The sequence below is a fragment of the Wyeomyia smithii genome, chromosome 1, assembly GCF_029784165.1.
Source record: "Wyeomyia smithii strain HCP4-BCI-WySm-NY-G18 chromosome 1, ASM2978416v1, whole genome shotgun sequence".
Lineage (NCBI taxonomy): Eukaryota > Metazoa > Arthropoda > Insecta > Diptera > Culicidae > Wyeomyia > Wyeomyia smithii.
The window spans coordinates 72,541,757-72,563,515 of record NC_073694.1 but is presented as its reverse complement, the minus strand read 5'-3'; the positions used below and the strand labels follow the sequence as shown (position 1 = coordinate 72,563,515).

Genomic DNA, 21,759 nt, shown 5'->3' with positions numbered 1-21,759 from the left:
AATTACGGTGAAACGGGATTGTGGTCTTTTCCTATACAATTTGAGGTTAGAGTTCTTTTTACTTTTGTAGTTTGAGCGTAAAAAATTCGGCTTTCACTAAATAAACAGCACTCAAATTGCTACTTCAGGCATGCAACAGTTGTGAAAACAACTGATCAAAGTTTCATGTACGTAGTCTTCATAAATCAAGTAAAAAATAGATTGCAAAATTCGAGTTGATCGCGACCACGTCCCGTTTCACCTTAAACAAGGCAAGATTGTACTTTCCCAATAAGCAAACCATTAGCCGTCCCGGTTCTGAATGTGAATTGGGTTTTCTAGCATGTTTGAAGATGTACGGTAAACAGGGCAGGAAACTACTACCTACAGCATTGTATTTCAAAAACCCCTAGCTGGCCTCGCAGTAGCAAGCTCAAATCTTGGTTGCGCGATCCCCGCAATTATCCTGTGCACTAAGGGCATCTTCAGCGGTGGTCTATTTTTGAAACAACTTTATACTAGATTTACACCAGCGAAACCTGAATAAAACCAGCTAATATAGACCAACTTTTCGTTCTCCGCACCGGTGTTGTATATTTGTTGTTTTAAACCGCTGAAATCTGTCACACTGACAACAATTCATTACCCCATGCTATCAGTTAATGAGACTTGTTATAATAAAAAACACTCAATATTTAACAAACGGAAATTCGATAATTTTTACGCACATTGAACGATTACTTTGGCAAGACACTTTATATCCACAAGACTTTATGGATTTGACGGTTTGACCCGAGCATCAGTGACATTTCTCAGGATGGATTGGTATGATCGAAAAATTTCTGCTACAAGTAGGGCTTCGGAGGATAGCGAAAAATATTTGATCGCGTAGATGTTCATCTTCCGTTTTCGTCTCATCAATCCTTCAAAATCTTGCAGTTCTTCAAACTTGGGTTGGGTTTTGAGGATATTGGGTGGTATTGCGCAGCTCGATTCGAACGATTTTCGCTATTTTCGAGTAGGTCACATACTGCCAGTTATGCTTCAAGCTTAAAAGGAGCAGACATTGTCATTTGTCCTGCGGCTCATCTAACCCGCAAAGTCAACAAATACGAAAAACGAAACATAACGCCCCCCAGCGATCATTTGGTTTTGTTCGAGTTGCTCGAAACAAAATGCTCAATGTCACCCCAGCATTTTGAACGTTTTCAGTTCAGTGTCTTCGAGGAACATTTTTCTGGCCTCTTAAGTTCTCCTTTAGTCCCAATACAATTAAGGCGAATAGCCAACATATTTGTCATCCTGGTGGTTGCAAACCAAGTAGTTGAGCCTACGGTTATGGTCTTCCAGAATTCCCCCTTTTGCTGCTCGGTTTCCTTGAAGCCAAAAACGACAAACCTGTACATTTTCTTCTTCAGAAAAGCCAAAAAAATGAATTGTGAATTGTCATAAAAAATCTTTGTTTTGTTTATTCCCCAACACTAGCAAAACGCTTATATGGAAATAGCTAAAAATGAGGTATTCAATTATTATTATTATTATTATTATTATTATTATTATTATTATTATTATAATTATTATTAATATGACATTTTACCCACCTATTGGCAGCGTACAAAGGGTTTTAGAACGATCTATTTCTTGTTCCAAAAAGTGACAATAATAGACCAAAACGTATACCAGTTTCAATTTTTGAAGTAGAATACTTCTCTCAGGAAGTTCGGCTACATAGGGATGTGAAATGAAAATCTAAAACCAAAAAAAGTGAAAAATATGTCCAATTTCAAATGCTAATAAATCGGTTAGAATTCGATGGATTTCCTTCGTTCTTGTAGCAATAGATTGGAAAATTTTCTAAGATTCTTCCCAAATGAAGATAATTGTAATTTTGTTATTCGCACTATTGTACTATTGAAAATAGTCAAGCCTTGTCAAAACGAAAAATTCGACCTCTGATTGGTCGTTATATGATTGCTTCCCAAGCACGGTCGACAGAATTATATACCTTGCAATTGAAAACATGCTATTTGGCCTATATTAGAGCTTGTTTCAGCCGGAGCCGCTCATAATAGTTCTAGACAGCGACAACAGCAGTCGTTCTTCCTTAGCAGCAGCACTAGCCCTGTGGTTGGTCACCACGTCTCAGGAGCAGTTGATTCCCCCACTGTTGAGGCAGCTCAAAGGTTGTGATCAGCAACCGATTTTGAACCGCAATGTAGCCGAACTTCCTGAGAGAAGTATTCTACTTCAAAATCACAACAAAAACTGCATAAAAAGCAATTTAACTCTATTTCCAAACAAAATCTTGACCGTGTGTCAGGAATTCGATAAATATGAGCTTCTTTTTGACGTAGAATTCGTGTTACTTCAATAGGGTGCCATTCCGAAAAATCGAAAATAGAGTGAAACGGCAAAATGGAAGATTTCAAATGCTTACAGTTTTGTTACAAATGAACGGATTTTAGTCATTGATATCTCGTTGGATAGAGAGCAAATTTCTCTAGTTTATAAAAACATTCCATTTTCGAATTTTGGAACAGTTTTTCGTTCCATTTTTGAAACAGTATGGTTTTTGCTGCAACATTCGCTCGCTCATTAGATTGCAGCATTCCGTAGTGGACGACGCTATTTAAACTATTCAATTGTTTTTGAGCACATCAAAACTACTTAATTTAAGCAGTTATTAATTTCTGCCACTCGCCAGAACGTTGATAATAGTAATACAAACTTTGAAATCTCGCTTCTTTCTCAGTGTTCAGTTTTGTTCGTGTTTTAATTTCTCCATCATTTCCGGCTATCTGTAATTCTAATTGCATCAATCTAGCTGTTCAACTTGCGTTACACACTTAACGATTCAATGACAACAACGAACAAATTTAAAACATAATTCAAACTAGCTCGATAGTTATAATATGATCACCTTGAGTTAAAAACAGATTTAGCGTCACATTTTATGTCGTTTTCGTTTTCGCGATGTAGCTACACTTTTTCCGGACTATACTTTGCAGCTTCAAATAAAACATTTCCAGTGTCGTTGCATTGGTATGCGTAATAATGGGATAGCAGTCAATTCGTTTTGTTTTGGTCATTATCGCATTCGTCATTTTGTCTTCATTCCATTTCATATGCCCATCTCGCAAATGTGCTGAAAAAATTTACCTGACACTTTACCACGTGGAACGAGAACCAAAACAAACCAGTTTTGACACATACGTGTGAATGTGTTGGTAACTTCCTACAGTACACTCTGCTTTTTTCGGGTGTCGTCAGGGACAGAAAAAGTGTAGTCAGAGACAGAAAAAGGGTAGTCCGAAAAGTCAAATAAAACATTTACGGTGTCAAAAGTGTCGTTTGAATGTAGCTACACCGCGAAAACGAAAACGACATTAATCGCTTGAAATAAATGTAGAACTTCACATTTCACGTATTTGTGGCCTTGAGAAAGGCCAATTGTTATCTGTACTTGGCAGGACGAACGAAACAATTCAGTTTGAGCTAGTGTATTTCATAACAGCTTTAGCTTTGGACCCAGCATAACGTTTGCGGTAAAAAATGGACAAAAATTGCCGATTTTTCATGGGTTTACCTTTAATCGCACTGGCGAAACTACTCATGCATCATCAATCATAGTAACCCATAAGTTAGCAAAAAAAAATTGAAAGCTCTATCAGTCAAACTCTAACTTTGATGGCAAAAAAGTGAAGCTACTCCGTTCAGAAGTGTGCGCGTTCAAAGAACGGTACCCCGCCACGTCAAAAACAACATCTTTACACTATTGGACAACGAACAGAGCGTCGAAAAAAAAGCCCGGTTCCAGACGGCCAACGACCCTGATCGACAAGAAGCTTCAAAGTGGCTAATTCGCTGCGTGCACTTGGCAGGGAGGTTGGTGCATGCGGTAAAACAGTGAAAAAGTATCTGGAGAACATGGACAGACATGTCAGGAAGCGGCAGTCCCGTCCACTTATCGCGTGAGTCCTCTCCGTCGATATTTTAGACAATTGCACGGGTTTATTTCATCATATCATCATTCATTCGTTCACTAACTTTCGGGCGACTTGGATGTTTATTTGAAAATCGGTTCTATTTCACATTTATTCTTCGAGTTTCTCGTGATTATGTTACTACCACGTGGGTGCTAAACGTAGAAGAAAACGCACAGCCAACTCTAATGCTGCCAAAGTCACGGCAAGTACCAGTAAATTATGCGGGTTTGTACAGGAGCACAATCGATGTGTGAATGGGATGCTGGAACTGGCGGGGAACGCTACTAGAGATATTAAAACGAGAATCATCCTGCGTGTGGCAATTCGCAATGACGAGAAACTGAATTGAACATGATTGAACTGATTTGAACAAATAATGATAGACTTTATGACTCATTAATGAAACATTCTGAACAAAGCATTTGTTAATAACAACCCAACGAACAATTACGTTTGGGAGCATGCATAAATGACGTACCTTTTTTTTGGTTTCTTTGATTCCCCCCTCCCCCAGCATTTCGTCTCAAACTGCAAACCTCCTCCTCCCCCCTCGGATGCTACGTCATTTATGAATGTTCCCTTATATTGAGCTGTAGTTCAACCCATACCCGTTTAATAGCAGCTTCACGAGCTATAAGTCAACAAAATTGTAGGTTTAATTTGTGATTGGCCACTCAAACTAATATACTTATATTTGAACCCCCCCTTCATCAACAAAATTGTTTGTCGGGAAGTGTGCGTATTCTACGTCAGTTATGCGGTCGTTTTTTGGATACAACCTCCTACTATTGTAAGAAGCGTACAATACATACTTGTGAAATCGTCTTGAAAATTCTAAAATAGGGTAAAAGACCTATTTCCGGCCTATTAGGTGGCCGTCATAAACATTTTTCTGAATTATCGATCGAAAACAATGAAGCTACTTGAATGTTGCTCATTGTTTTGAATGTTAAGCTTTTTTAAATAGCCTGGTGCTTTTGGGTACGTACAAACGCTTTCAAATGCGAAAAATAGTAATGCAAACAAGTGAGCGTTTGGCGGGCAATTTCGGCCTAAAGATCATATTTCTAGCTCACATAGAACTCTATTTTCGGCGTACGTCTGATTGTTTATTTGCCTACATACGTGTATGTAGAACCGCAACATTTTCAGCACGACTGTTTGAGCACTAGACATAAGACAACGCATAGTTGTCTTATGCAAACAGGAAGCCCGACGGATCATGACAATTATGCCTATAACGACTGTTCACTTTTTTTCACACACGAATTTCTTTATTCCACTGTGTTCGGGCAAATTTGCCGAATAATAAAGAAACGACATCACAATTTACGACGCAAGTGAGAAAGAGATGCCAGATAATTGTTTACGAACTAAGCACGTGCGGTGAAGGGGTGAGCTGACAAATTTTACAGTGCGCTCCGGGCGGCAGGCCATGTCAAAACTGGGTCAATATTGAGAGAATAAAGAAGGGTTTTGACAGCAATCAGGTAGCTTCCAGGTCAAAACGAGGTGAGCTGGTGGATTGGGGAATTGGGCAATGGGAAATTGTGAGTAAACACGTGCTGTAGAGAAAAACGGTCGAAATTTGAGGCAGCGACCTCTATACTTCAAACTTGAAACACGATATCGATCATAGGTAATATACGATATGGATCATAGGAATCTTCTGCTAGTTTACAAAGCCTCAAAATTAAAAACGAAAAATGTTTTATTTTGAAGCATAAAAGTTGTTCGGTAAAAATTGATTTAAACGAATTTTGAGTTTAGATCAGTACTTGGGCGACGTTGATTCTGATTCTAGGATAGTTTTAACATGATTTAAGCTAATAAAAAAATTGACAACAAAATTTTTTTTGGTGGATATTACCCCTTGAAGGGTGAGTGTTGAATAATTTCACGCAATGTGCTTAAGGGGTTATATACCTTTTTGGTCGAGAAAAATGAGGGAAGTTTGAATTCATTTTTTAATTGCATAGCACCATTTTCATTGCATCAAAGTGATATTTTTCTGAAAGTGCAGTTTATCAACAACAAAAAAATATGTTTGATTTTGAGGTATACCAATTATTACTGGAGTAATGGCCATTTCCCCGAAACGATATTTTTTTTGCAGAGCTGCGGTGATCCTGATAGAGACTCAGCGGGTCAACCTAAATCAAAAAACTCATATTATTTCATTAGTTTAGAAGTGTGCCGGGTCCTTGAACGATCGCTTTCATGAGTATTTTGTTTTTAGTGCAAACGAGAACGTTTTTCCAAAAAAATGGACGTTTTTAGCGCCAAAAATTGCATTAAAGATTTTTTTGCGGCAAAATGTAGCTGTATGTTTCAAAAAGCGATCGTTCAAGGACCGGTGAATTTAATAACGAAAATTAAAAAAAAAAGATGAAGGAATTCGGTTCAGTAGTTTTCCCGCAATCAGGATCACGGCAGTCATTTTTCGAAAAATACTATTCCGAGATAATCGCGTGTAAAGTTTCAAGTTTAGCTTATGCGGCCGTGGCGAGGCGCGCTGCAAATCGCTCTAACTTTCTTCCTATTGCTCAGATCTCTATGAAAATTTGTGAAAATGTTCTCAAGATGTTATACTTGAAGATAATGCAATAAAATTTTTCTCGGTTTTTTGAAAACTAAAAAGGTATATAACCCCTTAAGCCCGAAATAAGATTCACGGTTAAGTTTCTGGCAATATGTTTTCATTTTTTAATTGTTCAGTAATGAAATGTGTTACATAACCTATTTCTCCATAAATATTCTTCAAAAGTCTTGTAGCTTCCGTCTACAAATAAATATGGGGTTACCGCTAGTAAAATAACAATATACCAGTGAAGTTTTCAACCTATGGTTCTTGGTGATGCTCCGTATGCGATAGCTTCTAATTTTCCGGCCTAGCAGGATGCTGCATAAAAATAGTGAGCAACGTGATCTTGATTAAAAAAACTTGCGAAAACCAATTACATGTTTTTTTTTTTCGGAAGAAAACTATTAAAACTTGTAGCCATCAAACTAAAGAAAGCTGTTGCGTTTGTTTTTGGCGATAAATAATTTGTGCAGGTGAATGTGGCTGAAAATGCTGGGAATAGACCGAAAATACCAGTACGCCGAAATTACCCTCCCCTACCCTATGTAAAAAAATGTTCTGCCATAAAAAATTTAAATTTTAAGTTTTTAAATGCCATCAATTTTCAAAAAAAAAAACACAATTCTTGAAAAAAAAAAATTTGAAATTTTATTTCTTCCAAATCTAGGAATTATTTTCCTACAACTCGTCCATAGGCAACATTAGAAAAAGTATTTGAGATACAAGTTTTTAATTATTTCATCCATTAGAACCAACACGCTTTTTTTAATTATATTATGCTAAGGTTTGAGAAATCTTTAACAAATAGCTCTTCAAGGTGGCGTCTTTTTTTAACAAAACACAGTAGTCAAAAAGTCGACGCAAAATAAAAAAAACCTATTCATTTTCTACGAAACACTTAATGTGGAGATTTTTTTCTTCTTCATCTAATCAAGTGGAGAATGTTGAAAATAACAGCGTTTTGATTATTTATATTATTAGCAAAGTTTCAGCAGATATTGACCTAGTTTCCGCACATAACAGACGAACAGTTTCTAAAAATATTTGATATATACTCTCTTTCAAATATGTCAGCACACCGATGTTTTGAGCAATCAAAATTTCGTCCATTTGATTCAAAACTGAGCAATCCTTGTTCACGTTAAAAGGGGATAAGATATGCAAGTGAAGAACGTTAAAACATTTTCTTTAAAAATCTGACAAAATATGTTACGGAACAGTAAACTATGTCTATCCGCCTGAGCAAGCTAGATTTTTTTTACCGCAAATCTGGCTGCTAAGCCGCTGTCGAATTTGGCTGAAACCAACAACCAGCTTCTCCATAACCGGCAGAATCATGTCAGTTAGATCATCATGCAAAAAATCTGTATAAAAATTTGCATATGTACTGGACATATCCCTCTATAGAAAAAAAGGCAGTATCCTTTTCATTTTTCAACTATATCAAGAAGTTTAATACGCAACCTTATGAAAACCGAAAAAACTCGGTTTATTTCTGTATTATTTCCAGAAAATCTGTAATCTGTATATACAGATATCTGTATAAATAATACGCATAAAATCTGTATAAATACAGATAAATCTGTATATGTGGCATCACTGTACCTGAGTACCCCGATACACAAAGTAAATCGATTAATCTGCAGGGTAGTTTACTTCATAATCCTTGGAAGAAATCGTTTAGAGACATGCTTTTCTAATAACACGATAAAATATATGTTCTACACGGAGAATACGACTGTGCACCGCTTTGATCATTACTAAATAAAGAATTTCAAAACAATTTATAGCATTGTCTCCAGTATTCATATTTGAAGTCATTTTCTTGGAATAGCGTTTTCTACTCTCGAGCGTTACATTATCTATTTTTAGAATTTTCTGTATCATGAATGAACTATAATGCTCATACTAAGAATGTTTGCAGCAGTGACTACAGTATTTATCGATCGAATCATATAAAATAATATTAAGAATCAATGAATAAAAGCTGCTATCATACTGACACACCAATAAGTGCTAGAATATCGAAGAAGGGAAGGGCGAAAAAGGAAAAAAGTGAGTTATAACTGAAGTGATAAGTAACCCTCTTCCCGCGGAGAGAAATCAATTTTCACTTCAGCAAATGACTTTCGAACTCCTATTACTAATCAACTATATGCACAATTGACAAAAACAGTTGAACAATAAAAAACAATAACTCTTAGTCCTGATTTTTGCAAGTTTGTCCTTAACAATTTTTTGAGAGTATTATGAAAAAATAAGTCTTTCCTGTGTTTCAAGAAACTTTTTCTAGACATCACAAGATTTGAGCTAAGTCTCTCAGGAAGTTCGGCATCACTAAATCCAAAACGAGCAAAGTGAAAAATATGTCCAATTTCAAATGTTAATAAGTCAATCAGTTTTCAATGGATTTCATTCGTTCTTGCAGCAATCGATTGGAAAATCATCTATACATCCACCCAAAAATTGTAATAGAACTAATTGTGCCATTGAAAATTGTCAAGACTTGTTAAAACAAGGAATTTGACTTCTGATGTGTCGCTTAGACCTTACTTTTCCAAGCACGGTCGAGAGAATTATAGACCTTAATAAATCGGGGATGTACTAGTAGGCCTATATAAGAGTCTGCTTCTGCTTGAACAAGGCATATTAGTTCTAGATAGCGACTAGGCCGGTCCTCAGAGGCAGTGGCGGATAACAACAGTGGTAACAGCAGCAGGTATCAACAGCGATAGTATTAGCACCAGCTGTGGTAGGTGCAGTGGCACTTACTCAATCAAAAACTTGCCTTCGTGTGGCAGGGTCAGCTGGTGCAGCGGCTTTTACTCTACTAAAAACAGTCTTTGTGCGGTAGCGGACAGTAGTAGGTACATCAGCCGGCACTTCCGTCAATGAAAACTTACAACACACTAACATTCTGGAATGCAGGTGTTCAAAACACCTGTGTTAGTGTGTGCACAACATTATATTAAATTGAACAACAATTGTCGTTATATGGACGACAAATGAATGATTGAAGATTTAATATTTTCTAGTTTTGTGCTATAACCAAAATTTAACATTTGCACAAAATTTTAAAATTTAATATAAGTAATACAGTCAGATTTTTCCGCGGTTTTAAGCGAATTTTCGAATTGCCGCGGTTTTTCGAATTAACGAGAGTGGGGACCCAGAAACGTCTAACTGTTTATAGAGTATAAGAATTATTTAGTCAAAAACAAAAAAAAAACCTCCGCCCTCAGAAGGATCCGGAATAACCGTAAAAGAGGGCAATTCAAACACTGGTTGTAGAGCGTCTCGAGTTTTTCTAAATCCTTTCTTGGTAGTTTACTTTACGCGGATTTTTGAATTAACACGATTTTTAAGACGTTTTTTGGGAGTACATATCCTCCGCGTAAAAAAAACTTTACTGCATAATTTTTTTTTTTAAAATACTTGTTTTTCATTTGAACAACTTTTGAAATTTTAAAGGTTATTAAAGTAATCGCGTACATACAAAAAAAATCAAACATATCTTTCAAGTGTTTTTGCACTTGACTCGGCTTATCAGGCCACACTTCAAAATAAAATGGATTAGCATTGATTTTAAAATACTGTTTTGCATTAACACTAGTGGTTTTATCTAAAGAATTCAAACTGTTTTGATGTCAAAAAAAGTAAAACGCGTCAATGAGAACAAAAATCTGCTGATAAATTGAGTCGTATGCTTTTGTAGTTCATATTATAATATTTTAATATAAAATATATCATAAATAATGTTAGCTTCATTGAGAAGCCATCCATATAAAACACATTATTGGATACAGGCAAAATTATTAGCCATTATTTCATTGTACTTCATATTGATTTTCTTCGAACGATTTGTAATTCACATTAGAAAAATTGACAAGTAGTGCAAATTCACCAACAAATAATTTATATCAACGTGGTAATTTTTCACCATGTAATGTTTAATTATTTATACATTTTGTAAAAAACATGAAATTCATTGCTTAGTGAAAAACATGGTGGGATAAGTCCTAAAAATGAGATACTCTCGCAGCTAGAAGCGAAAGTTTTTGGATAAAATCGATCCAATTGATGAAATTGGCTGCTTTTTTGTTTACTGTTATTTGCGTACCACCCCCCAAACGCACAAACTTGAATCGCTGCATAAGTATTGGCTAATGCCAGTTACTGGATGCAGAGCCAACTACAGCTCAATGATTAAAATAGACCGCACAGACCTTTCTACTAACCAAGAACGAAAGAATATGGTCACAAATGGCAAAGAACAACGTCAACTAGGGTCTCCTATTGCCCGCTACTACACAAGCTGAACAGTGAGGGGCGCCATATTGAAACGCATCTTTCGCAATTTACTTTTGGTAGGTCGAGCTGTAAAATGGTGCCAGACTGTTCCGGCCGTATCTAGTTCACAAATGCACGTTTCCTTAGGACACTCACCTCGATTGCTGGCCGATGCACAAATTTCCACAAATAATCACCTAAGATACTAGTTACGCGTTCCCAAGTTTTCGTTGCCGATCCCGTAAAACGTATCAACATCGATCCCTTAGCTGCCGTCAGTCTGCACTAGCGACGATGGCTGTTTTTCCTTCTGCGCTGCTGCTACTGGCTGACGGCTCGACAATCGCCGTTCGCTTCTTTTTCTACTTTTGACGTATAAATCTGGAAGTGACAACAGTAGAGGCACGGTTCCCAGTGCGATCCGAGAAAATCACACAACCACATGTAAATAACAAGAAATAAAACTTCGACAGCTGTCACACGCTGTTCCAGATAGAAAAAGCGCCGAGTAAAAAACAGAAAAACATTTAGCAGAGTCACACACACCACAACAAATCTTCGTTATCAACAGCTTGAGGCAAGAAAAACGAATACCGGTGAGGTGAAGAGCAGATTTTTCTTCGGTGCACCACACGAATTAACTTTCACTTTTTCACTTCTAATTACTGGAATACAATACGATAACGCTATTCCATTAGAATCCAATCACAAAGCAAGACCAGAATGCAGAATAAACCTTTCTAAAGAAAACTAGAACTATTTTACGAACTTTTCCGTAGCAGATCCTTCGAAAACTTTGTACTTTTTGTCTCGCCTACCTGTTCTGAGATTGAATACGAACACGAACGCAAAACAGCGGTCGTGTTTTCGATCAAAACGAACAGGATGTGCTGCGATGTTTTATGTAAGTCGAGCAGTACCTCGTGGCGTATTTAATTATTTCGTTTGCTTGGCATGTACCACACTGTACAGCCTTTTCAACCAGAAATTATTCGCGACTATACGAAGTTGAAAAAGATTTTAAAGGCTGTTCGCACCCCAAGTATGATGACAGTTCTACAAGGTATGCTACATTTTTGTCTATCCACGCACACAAACAAATCTCGTTATGAAAAATTTCGCGTTTTGTATGGAATTCCGAACATTTTTGGAAATTTCTCGTTTTATGTTGTTTTATATCTGATTTTTTTTAGTTGGAGAGTGAATCTCCAGTTGAAACACACTAGAAATTGATAATAATTTAGATTTAGTGTGAATAGTTGCGACAATATGTCGCAATAAAATATATAAAAATGCTATATTTCTAATAGTTGGAGCATAATCTTAGTCTTTGTCATAGCTCATGACTTTTGTTACTGTATGAAACATAAGCGACTCCATTTAGAAGCGCTATTAGAGTACAAGAAAAAAACGAAAAGTGCAAAAAGGTTACCGGCAAATTAATGAAAAACAGCATATTTTACCTAGACCGCAGCATGTTTATGTATTCCCTACAAATAAAACATGTTTCAACATCATTTCTATAACTTTTCAGGAAAGAATGTTCAATAAGTTTAGTTTAAAATGCAAAATCATTTCAAATTTCATACAAAATTGGAAAAAGTTCATAACGATCGCTAATACTAATGCATCGACGTGAATAGCATACCTTATAGAACTATCATCATACTTGGGTTCGCACCTAGGCGAACTCTCATATGTTTATTTATTTATTTATTTATTTTCGTCAATCATAGTAGACTACATCTTAAAAACTATTGCTAACATCACAAATATAGTTATGTAATTCTAGTGTTCAATATTTTTCTAAGAGCATTTCGTGACATCGTTAAATCAATAACTTCACAATATTTATTGTAAAGACTCATCATACTATTAACTGGCCCGGCCATGGCATATTCTGTTCTATAAGAATTTAATACGAAAATTTTTCGCGTTCTTAATGAGCGTGTAGGAGCATAAAAGTTGAGTTTTCCAAGCAAATTTTCCGAACTTATGCGTTGTGAAACTAAATCGTTGACAAGAGTTACCGAAGCAATTTCTCTTCTTTTTTCAAGCGTTTCTATATTAATAAGCATGCAACGCGATTCATAACAAGGGAGAGGAAATGAATTCCAACCTAGTTTTCTTAGTGCATATAACAAAAACTGTTTTTGTACGGATTCAATTCTATTGGAATGGACGTCTTGATAAGGCGACCAAACAACACTACAGTATTCTAAAATAGATCTAACATATGTAACAAAGAGAGTTTTTATAGTGTACGGGTCTACGAAATGATAACTGAACCTTTTTATAAAACTTAGCATACTGTTGGCTCTATTGATGATCGTATTGTAGTGATCAATGAATGTTAACTTAGAATCCATAATTTTATGCAATTGGGTCCTAAAGCTATATCGGTTTTTATATATCATTTGAAAAAGCCGCGTTTTCTGAGTAAAACGTGACTTTTTAAAAAACGTTAAAAAAAACGAAATGTCTTAGATGACGTTTCGCCCATGTACGGTATATGAAAGAACTGTCAATTAAGGCATTTCGAGCAGATTTTTATCCTTAATTTAAAAATCAAAGGAAAAAGATAAACATTTTTCAAAAATCACGTTTTGCTCAGAAAATTGCACTCTTCTAGCTGATATATAAAAATCAGAAAACCATTTAAAACTTTAGGACCCCATTGTCAAAATGTGTGTGATGACAAAAGCAACAATATTTTCTTCCTTTTTTTTCTCATGCAAGAACCAAACAAATATCAGCACCTTCGTAGTCGCGAATTATTTTTGAAAAATTTCAAACTCCCGTGAACTGGACACTGCCATTGCGAAAATTTTAATTATTCTCAATGAAAATATTTAAGCTATTAAATTAGCTGATTCAATATGGTCATACGGACATTTTTTGTAGAGATAGGCACGTTCGTAATAAATTACTCAAAAATGAGTCTGATTTAACACACCACATAAAGTGGAACAAATATAGGACGTGACAAGAGAAACAAAAAATCACTCAAAGTTCTGTCAAAGTAAAAGCCCTCTCTGATTGGTCGAGATTATTTAGAGCACTGTTAAATTTTATTATTATTCGGCGAGGGGTAAGACAGTGAGTAAATTTGAGGTTTTCCGAGTTTTTCTGAGAAAACCTGAAAAATAAAGAGTAAATCTGAGTAACTCTCGTGTCTCTGAATATCCATCCTTAAATTTTTTTTCCCACCGCAAATATACACATGAATGTTGCTCGGTCCCACCTTTCATATATATTTCTTGCTCTCAAGGTAATCAAAGATGTGAATCATCTGAGAATTTCGGAGTAATATTGAGTAAATTAGAGTAACTCCCGTGTTAGAGAGTAACTCAGATAAAAGAGAGAAACTTTGACTTTTTCTGAGAAAACGTGAAAAATAAAGAGCAAATCTGAGTCTCTGAAAACCCATTCTTAAACCTTTTCCCCACCGCGAATATAAATATGAATGTTACTCGGTCTCACCGCTCATATAGAATCATGTCTTGTTCTCAAGGTAATCGAAGATGTGAATCATCTGGAAATTTCGGAGTAATATTGAGTAAAATAGAGTTACTCCCAAGCATAAGAGTAGCTCAGATAAAAGCTGTCTCGCCCCTCGTTATTCGGTATGGTTCGCCTACAGACGGTGTTATGAACAGATACGCAAAGAGTGAGGTCGCAAACTCCAAGTGAACCGTCAAATCGAGGCTCCAAGTGTGCAAAGTAAACAAACTCATGCGTGTTACTTTTCGTATAGAATGTGTGTTGCGATCAGTTTGAATTCTGTGAATCACGTGCAATTATGGTTTCAACGAAAAATGTATTCGTCATGCTCATGTTATGAGTGATGCATTGGAAATTATTATAATTGTATGAACAAGCACTGAAACTCAGTAATATATCCTTACAAAGTTTCGAAATTTCATTTCACTTTCTAGTGCGTATGAAAAGTCATGCGAAAATAAATGTGGTTGCCAGAATTGTTTAAAATGAAATATTTTCAAAGGGTTGCCATATTTACTGCTTTTCTCTTTGCGTATCTCTTTATAACACAGTCTCTAGGTTCGCCGTGCTGCGAAAACTATCGATATTTTTTGTTTACACTGTTTTTGCTTACCAAGTGATTGAATCGCGTTTGGTTCAACAAAAAATTTTATACACTAGACTGTGTAATGTCTACAAAAATCAACATTCGAAAAATTATTCATGTTTTTGTTTTTGAAACTACGTACACGCTCCTTCAATTCCTAGTAACACTGATTGTTTGAGCTGAGTAATATTTACTCAGATTCTCTCCATAGCGGTATTTACTCATTTTTGCGTAATATGTGCGAATGTCAAAACTTTTCATGCACCAAAAGCAGTATATATTCTGATGCTAATATTCGACGTTTTATCAGTTATTTCTAAAGTGTTACCACATACATAAGACATACGTAGCACTCAGGAAGGAATCTTCCAAAAAAGTTGGTACAAAATGAACTACTCGAATGGTACCACACTCTGAATAAAACCACTGTTTGAGTTGTTTTTGAAGGCAGTGTACCTGCGCAGCCCTGCATTTGTCTCGTTCCTACTCGAAAAATGCTGCATTGATTTTGTAAATAACTTTTCGACAGTTTCTCATGGGATTTTCTTTGCACGCTCACTCTGGATAACCCAAAACTGAGTCAAAACCTAATCAGTTTCGCTGAAACCGTATGTACTCAAAATTGAGTAGAAGTTGTTTTACTCATTTTTGAGTACCACCGAATGTTATGAAAATTGAGTAAATATTACCCATATTATACCTGATGCGCGATGCGTAATAGTTACTCATTTTCGACTCAAAAATGAGTACTTTAAGCTTCAATGAGGGAATTTCGGAAAAATTATCATTATTGACTCGATATTATTATATTTTGCCTTTTTAATGAATTTTATTTAAAAGAAGGCTTATTTCAAGAAATTTACCTTTGTTCGCAGGGACACGGGAGATCTTTGAATTTATTCGCCGTATATCCTACCAACGAGTCCGGGTGATACAGGAAAATTGGCATTGGTTGCAGTCAATTATTTCAAATTATGAATTACCTACCGATAACAGCTAATTTCAAACATTTCTATTTCTTCCTTTTTTTCAGACGGTTTGCTTTGTTTGCTGTTGCTTTTAATTGCGAAAAAAAATTAACAAAAACAACACGTAAGCACCAGTTACCCAATTTTGAGGAAATTTGCCGCCATGATCAAATACATTCTACTCATTTTTTGACGTCTTCGAACAACTGAAAAAAATGATTAAAATTCAACTCAGCCGCTGAGTGGCTCAGAGTGAGCGTGTGGGGCTCGATGAAACCGAGAAAAGGAAAATTCATTTTGTTCATTATTTGTCGAGCAGTTGGACAGGACGGGGTACGGAGTACTATGGGGCAACGTGTACCAGAAAAAAACGCCAGTGTTACGTATGTCTTATGTATGTGGTGTTACTCAAAGTTGTAAATTGGTTCGAGCCCGAACCACTAACGGCGTCGAAGATTTTAAAATGTACCTGGCATCTCTCGAAAAAGAGCAACCTCACATTGCTTGTATTAGAAGGCCTTTCGAAACAAGTCGAATGTTCGTTGTCGTTACCAGGTAGATTCTAGGACAGGACGTGACAAGAGAAACCAAAAATCACCCAAAGTTCTGTCAAAGCGAAAGCCCTCTCTGATTGGTCGATTTTACTTAGCGCACTGTTAAATTTTATTATTAGTTGGTACGGTTGGCCGTGCTGCGAAAACTAGCGGTATTTTTTGTTCACACTGTTTTTGCTTACCAAGTGAATGAACAGCTTTTGGTTAAACAATTTTTTGAAACTTTTTCATACACAATACTGTGTAATGTCTATAAAAATCAACATTCGAAATGTTATTCATGTTTTTGAAACTACGTATGATAAACAATAGCAGATTCACTTCATGAAAAGGAAGAGGAACCCAAAATGAGTTGAAATTATGGCTGGTTCAAATAAATTTAACATATATCTTTAAATCAATTGAACTAGCATTATCAAATGAATTAATTAAAATTGAAATCCAGAACTTGGAAAATCCTTGATATTCATATATAGCTAATTAAACATTTTTGGAAACACTGGCAAGCATCGTGCCAAAAAATCACAATGTTTCATGAGGGCAATTTTGAACGAAAAGAAGAATAACTAGAAGCCACATGTCACGTCCTGTCCTAGGGTAGATTTTCTTAAATGTACTAGATTCAAATCAATGTTTGGAATCAAAATTCCAACAGATTTGCACATGATTACGGACTTCATGTCAAGTACCTTATATAAAAGATTAAACAACAGTTCCCGAGCAACTGTTAACCGTATCGCTGCTGTTTTAAAAGAAGCCGCCAAGGCAGAAGATGTTGAAGTTGTTCGAACTATGTTCATTGAACTACTTTTTATCATTTATGAATAAACAATTGATGTTTTGCGTTTAATTGGTAGTTTTTCATATAATTGGGTCCTAAAGCTATACCAGTTTTTATATATCATTTGAAAAAGCCGTGTTTTCTGAGCAAAACGTGATTTTTTTAAAAAAAATATCGTTTTCCTTCGATTTTTGAATGAAGAATAAAAAACTGCTCGAAAGGTCTTAAATGACATTTCGCTCATGTACGGTATATGGGAGAACTGTCATTGAGGGCATTTCGAGCAGTTTTTTATTCTTCATTTAAAAATCAAAGAAAAACGATAAATTTTTTTTTAAAATCACGTTTTGCTCAGAAAATTGCCCTCTTTCAGCTGATATATATAAATCAGAAATCCGTGTAAAACTTTAGTACCCAATTGATATCTGAAATAATTCCTTGAAAAAATATTTGAATCACAAAAGTGGGTATCTTTCACTCAGTTTCGTTGATTTGTGATTAAAAGCAACAGAGTGAAATTTTCTTAGTTTTTGACAGATAGATATGTTACCCAAAAGTGCGTAAAAGCACATACATAAGACATACGTAACACTCACTCAGGAAGAAATCTTCTAAAAAAGTTGGTACAAAATGAACTACTCGAATGGTACCACACCCTGAATAAAATCACTGTTTGAGTTGTTTTTGAAGGCAGTGTACCTGCGCAGCCCTGCATTTGTTTCGTTCCTACTCGAAAAATGCTACATTGATTTTGTAAATAACTTTTTGACAGTTTCTTATGGGATTTTCTTTAGGGCTCGATAAGGCCGAGAAAAATAAAATTCATTTTGTTCATTATTTATCGAGCAGTTTGACAGGGAGGGGTACGGAGTACTATGGGGCAACGTGTACCAGAAAAAAAAACGCTAGTGTTACGTATGTCTTATGTATGTGCTATTACCACATACATAAGACTTACGTAACACTCAGGAAGAAATCTTCTAAAAAAGTTGGTACAAAATGAACTACTCGAAAGTACCAACCTCTGTAAAAAAAACCTCTGTTTGAGTTTTTTTTTATTCTCGCTTATTTACCGTCGGTCTAGTTCCGCCACTGTTGTGGCCAATCACCGACGCCCAGGGAGACGACTCCACACCCAGGACCCTAACTCACGACTCGTTTATTAACGGACCGGCGCCAACGGCTTTACTTCCTTTACTTTGAGTTGTTTATGGAGGTTGTGTACCTGCGCAGCCCTGCATTTGTCTCGTTCCCACTCGAAAAATGCAGCACTGATTTTGTAAACAACTTTTTGACAGTTTCGTAAGGGATTTTGTTGAGGGCTCGAGTAGAGCCGCTATGAAGAAAATTCATTCACAAAGCACAAATACTCTATTTAGAGTACGTCCACTTTTAACGAAACAGAGTGATATTTAACTCAGTTTAGAGTTAAATTAAATGAGCGTGTATGATGATATTTTCTCGAAAAGAAATAGGAATCCAAATGAGTTAAAATTATGACTAGTTCGAATTAATTTAACATATATCCACAGACAAACAGACGTGCCACTCGATAAAGATTTCATCGACCAGAAAAATAACGATATTTTTGAAATTTTGCTTAGTGGGCAATAATGCCGCTATTGTCGCTATAAGCAAGCGTTCACATTCATTATCAAAGACAAAAACCATCAGTAATGCCGCTTGTGCTGATTTAGGCAAGCGTGCACATCCATTAGCAAAGACAACAACCGTTTTACGGAACTAATTTAGTAGGCAATAAGCTCACATGGTGGCGCATGAGTGTAACGTTTCGAATAAGGACGAAGATATATCAGGATTTTTGTTCGAAGAGGCACGTCTGTTTGTCTGTGATATACCTTTAAGTCATTTGGGTTGTTCAGCTATCCACGGATTTCCGATTTTTATATATCACCTGAAAAAGTGTAATTTTCTGAGCAAAAGGTGATTTTTTAAAGTTTTTTATCATTATCCTTCGATTTTTGAATGAAGAATAAAAATTCGCTCTAAATCGCTACAATGACAATTGGTATATGGGCGAACTGTCATTGTAGCGATTTCGAGCAGTTTTAAACCGTGATTTAAAAGGCGAAGGATAACGATAAAAAGTTTTTTAAAATCACGTTTTACTTAGAAACTGCATATCTTTCAGATGATATAAAAAACTGATATAGCCAAACAACCCAATAGGGGGTTTTAATTTGAAAAAATACCTGCTATTTCTTATACTAATCGATAACCGACCTTTCAGTAGGCATTACGTAATTTGTCTTAGATCTCTACGAGTTTTCTTTGATTTTAAAATTGAAAAATTATTTAAATTTTCACTAACTGGCAAGTAGTGCACAGAGTGACATTGCTGTTGCTGGCTTCTGGGGAATATAACCCTGATAGTAAGCAAAGTGACATTTCTGCTGCTGGCTTGAGGAAAATATAACCCTGGTTTACGTGTCATGACAGGGATGCCAGATGTGAAGACATGCCTTATGCCTTGTTCGGATTACGCCGGATATCACCTGATATCGCCAGATGATATCGGATATCACCTCGAGCGTTCACATTATACACCGTTCACACAACACCGCATATCACCTGATATCAGGCGATTCGTGCTATCGAGGCCATATCACCATCCATATTACCTGATATCCCATACAATCGAGCTGTCAACGGATATCACACCCCTATGGCATCGCGCCAGGTTTCAAGGGCTAACATCTCAACGTATGTGTAAACGAGACAGCATATCACCGCCACTTCTCATAGTCCTCTATCTGACAGCTGACAGCGGGCACAAATCAGATTGAGCCCAGGACATGAGATCATTGTCATTCACTGTTATTCGGTAAAGGGATGTCAATAGCTCGGGATATCACCTCGGCTACTTGCTATCGCGGATATCATGTTCGAAAACTAATAATAACCACAATTCAAGCAGTTGGCAACACGGCCAAAAGACTTTTGACGCAACCCTACAAATTACGAACTTCGCGTTGCATGCGAGAAAAAAGGAAGGAAATATTGTTGCTATTTTCATCCCGCACATGTTGACAATTGCATATGAGAGTTCGCGTTGGTGCGAACCAACACGCTGACATCTGAGAAATCGGAAACCGAATGTGTTTACCGGAATTCGCGTTGACGGTGTTGATGATATTTGTTTGGTTTTTGCAAGCGAAAAAGAAGGAAGGAAATATTTTTGCTTTTGTCATCACGCACATTTTGACAATTACATATGAGTGTTCACGTAGGTGCGAACAGCCTTCAAAATCTCTTTCAACGCGAATAACCCGAATATCGTGAATTCGTTTGCCGAAAAAATCCGTAAAACCGAGCCTTTGGCATCCCTATACCGAGTAACAGTGAATGACAATGAACTCATGTCCTGGGCTCAAATTAATTTGTGCCCGCTGTCAGAAATAAGATAAGAATGTATGAAAAGAAGCGGTGATGTGCTATCTCGTTTACACATATGTTGAGATGTTAGCCCTTGAAACATGGCGTGATGCCAAAGGGGTGGATTTCTCAGTATTTTTTTCACGGAACAACGGTGAACGAAAATGTTTTTAAGTAATTCGGTACATATTTTGCTTTACCGGGAAAACATTATGCAGTTAAGTGTATAGAAATGAAAAAATAAACCTGGCAGCACTGACTACCGGTCCGTGCTTGTGGAGAAGCTCGGTAAAACTCTCCACGAGTCTCGTCCATTTCAATTTTACTCCCAGTGGCATTTACTACGTAAGTTATTTTGCTCTTCAAAAAATACAAACTAGTTTGAATATTTGTGTTAAATAATTTATGTCGTTTACTGTACTTCTGCTGTAAACTCATATGAACTATGTTCCGCGTTAATTGTTGGGATTTTGCCCAAAAAAAATATTCAAAACTACTTCCACGTGGTAAACAATGTTAAAGAATATAAGTTTGATTTCGTGTATTAGGTGTTAGTTTTATTAGTGCGGTAATAACTAAAAATCCTTAAAAATACCATGCAAGAGAGCAACTCAATTCCTTTTCAGAAAATTATTTCAGTAGAATGTATACTAACTTTACTCCAGCAGGAAGTAACCTAACCTCTAATTTGATTATCTTTCAGGTTACTTCGTTACTCTCAGACTAACGTAACGATGTCGGGAAACCTAGACATTCTCGCCTTGCAGAATGATGTAGTCGCCAAGATGTTGGCAGCAACTACTCATGTCGGTAGTACCTCTGTCAACTTTCAAATGGAATCGTACGTGTACAAGCGTCGCCCAGATGGAGTTCATATAATCAATCTTGGACGTACCTGGGAAAAGTTGCTGTTGGCTGCACGTTGCATCGCTAGCATTGAATATCCCGGCGAGGTAAGTTGTTCATTTTTCTTCTTGAAACCAAATCAAATAGTGAATCTAGTCAGTGGAGAACGATGTTTGTCGCTAAGATGATGATTTAACTTTACCATCTTTCGGGTCGGATAACCCATGACGTACAACTATCAAGTTTCTGATTTGTGGCAACATCGACCGCGTTGGACTACTATTC

General features: G+C 36.4%; 1 protein-coding gene across 5 annotated transcripts in view; it reads left to right on the top strand.

Annotated features, from left to right (window-relative positions):
* LOC129730816 (40S ribosomal protein SA) overlaps positions 1-21,759 on the top strand; it is a 441,656-nt gene that overhangs the window by 418,907 nt on the left and 990 nt on the right. For 2 of the 5 annotated variants that reach the window (XM_055693229.1, XM_055694042.1), the window contains exon 2: positions 21,332-21,581. In XM_055693229.1, coding sequence (XP_055549204.1) covers positions 21,363-21,581 — 219 coding nt within the window. In that variant the 5' untranslated portion in view covers positions 21,332-21,362. Of the gene's footprint in view, positions 1-20,846; positions 20,974-21,100; positions 21,274-21,331; positions 21,582-21,759 lie in introns of those variants that run through there. The other 3 variants (XM_055691608.1, XM_055690795.1, XM_055692421.1) reach the window with 3 other exon arrangements.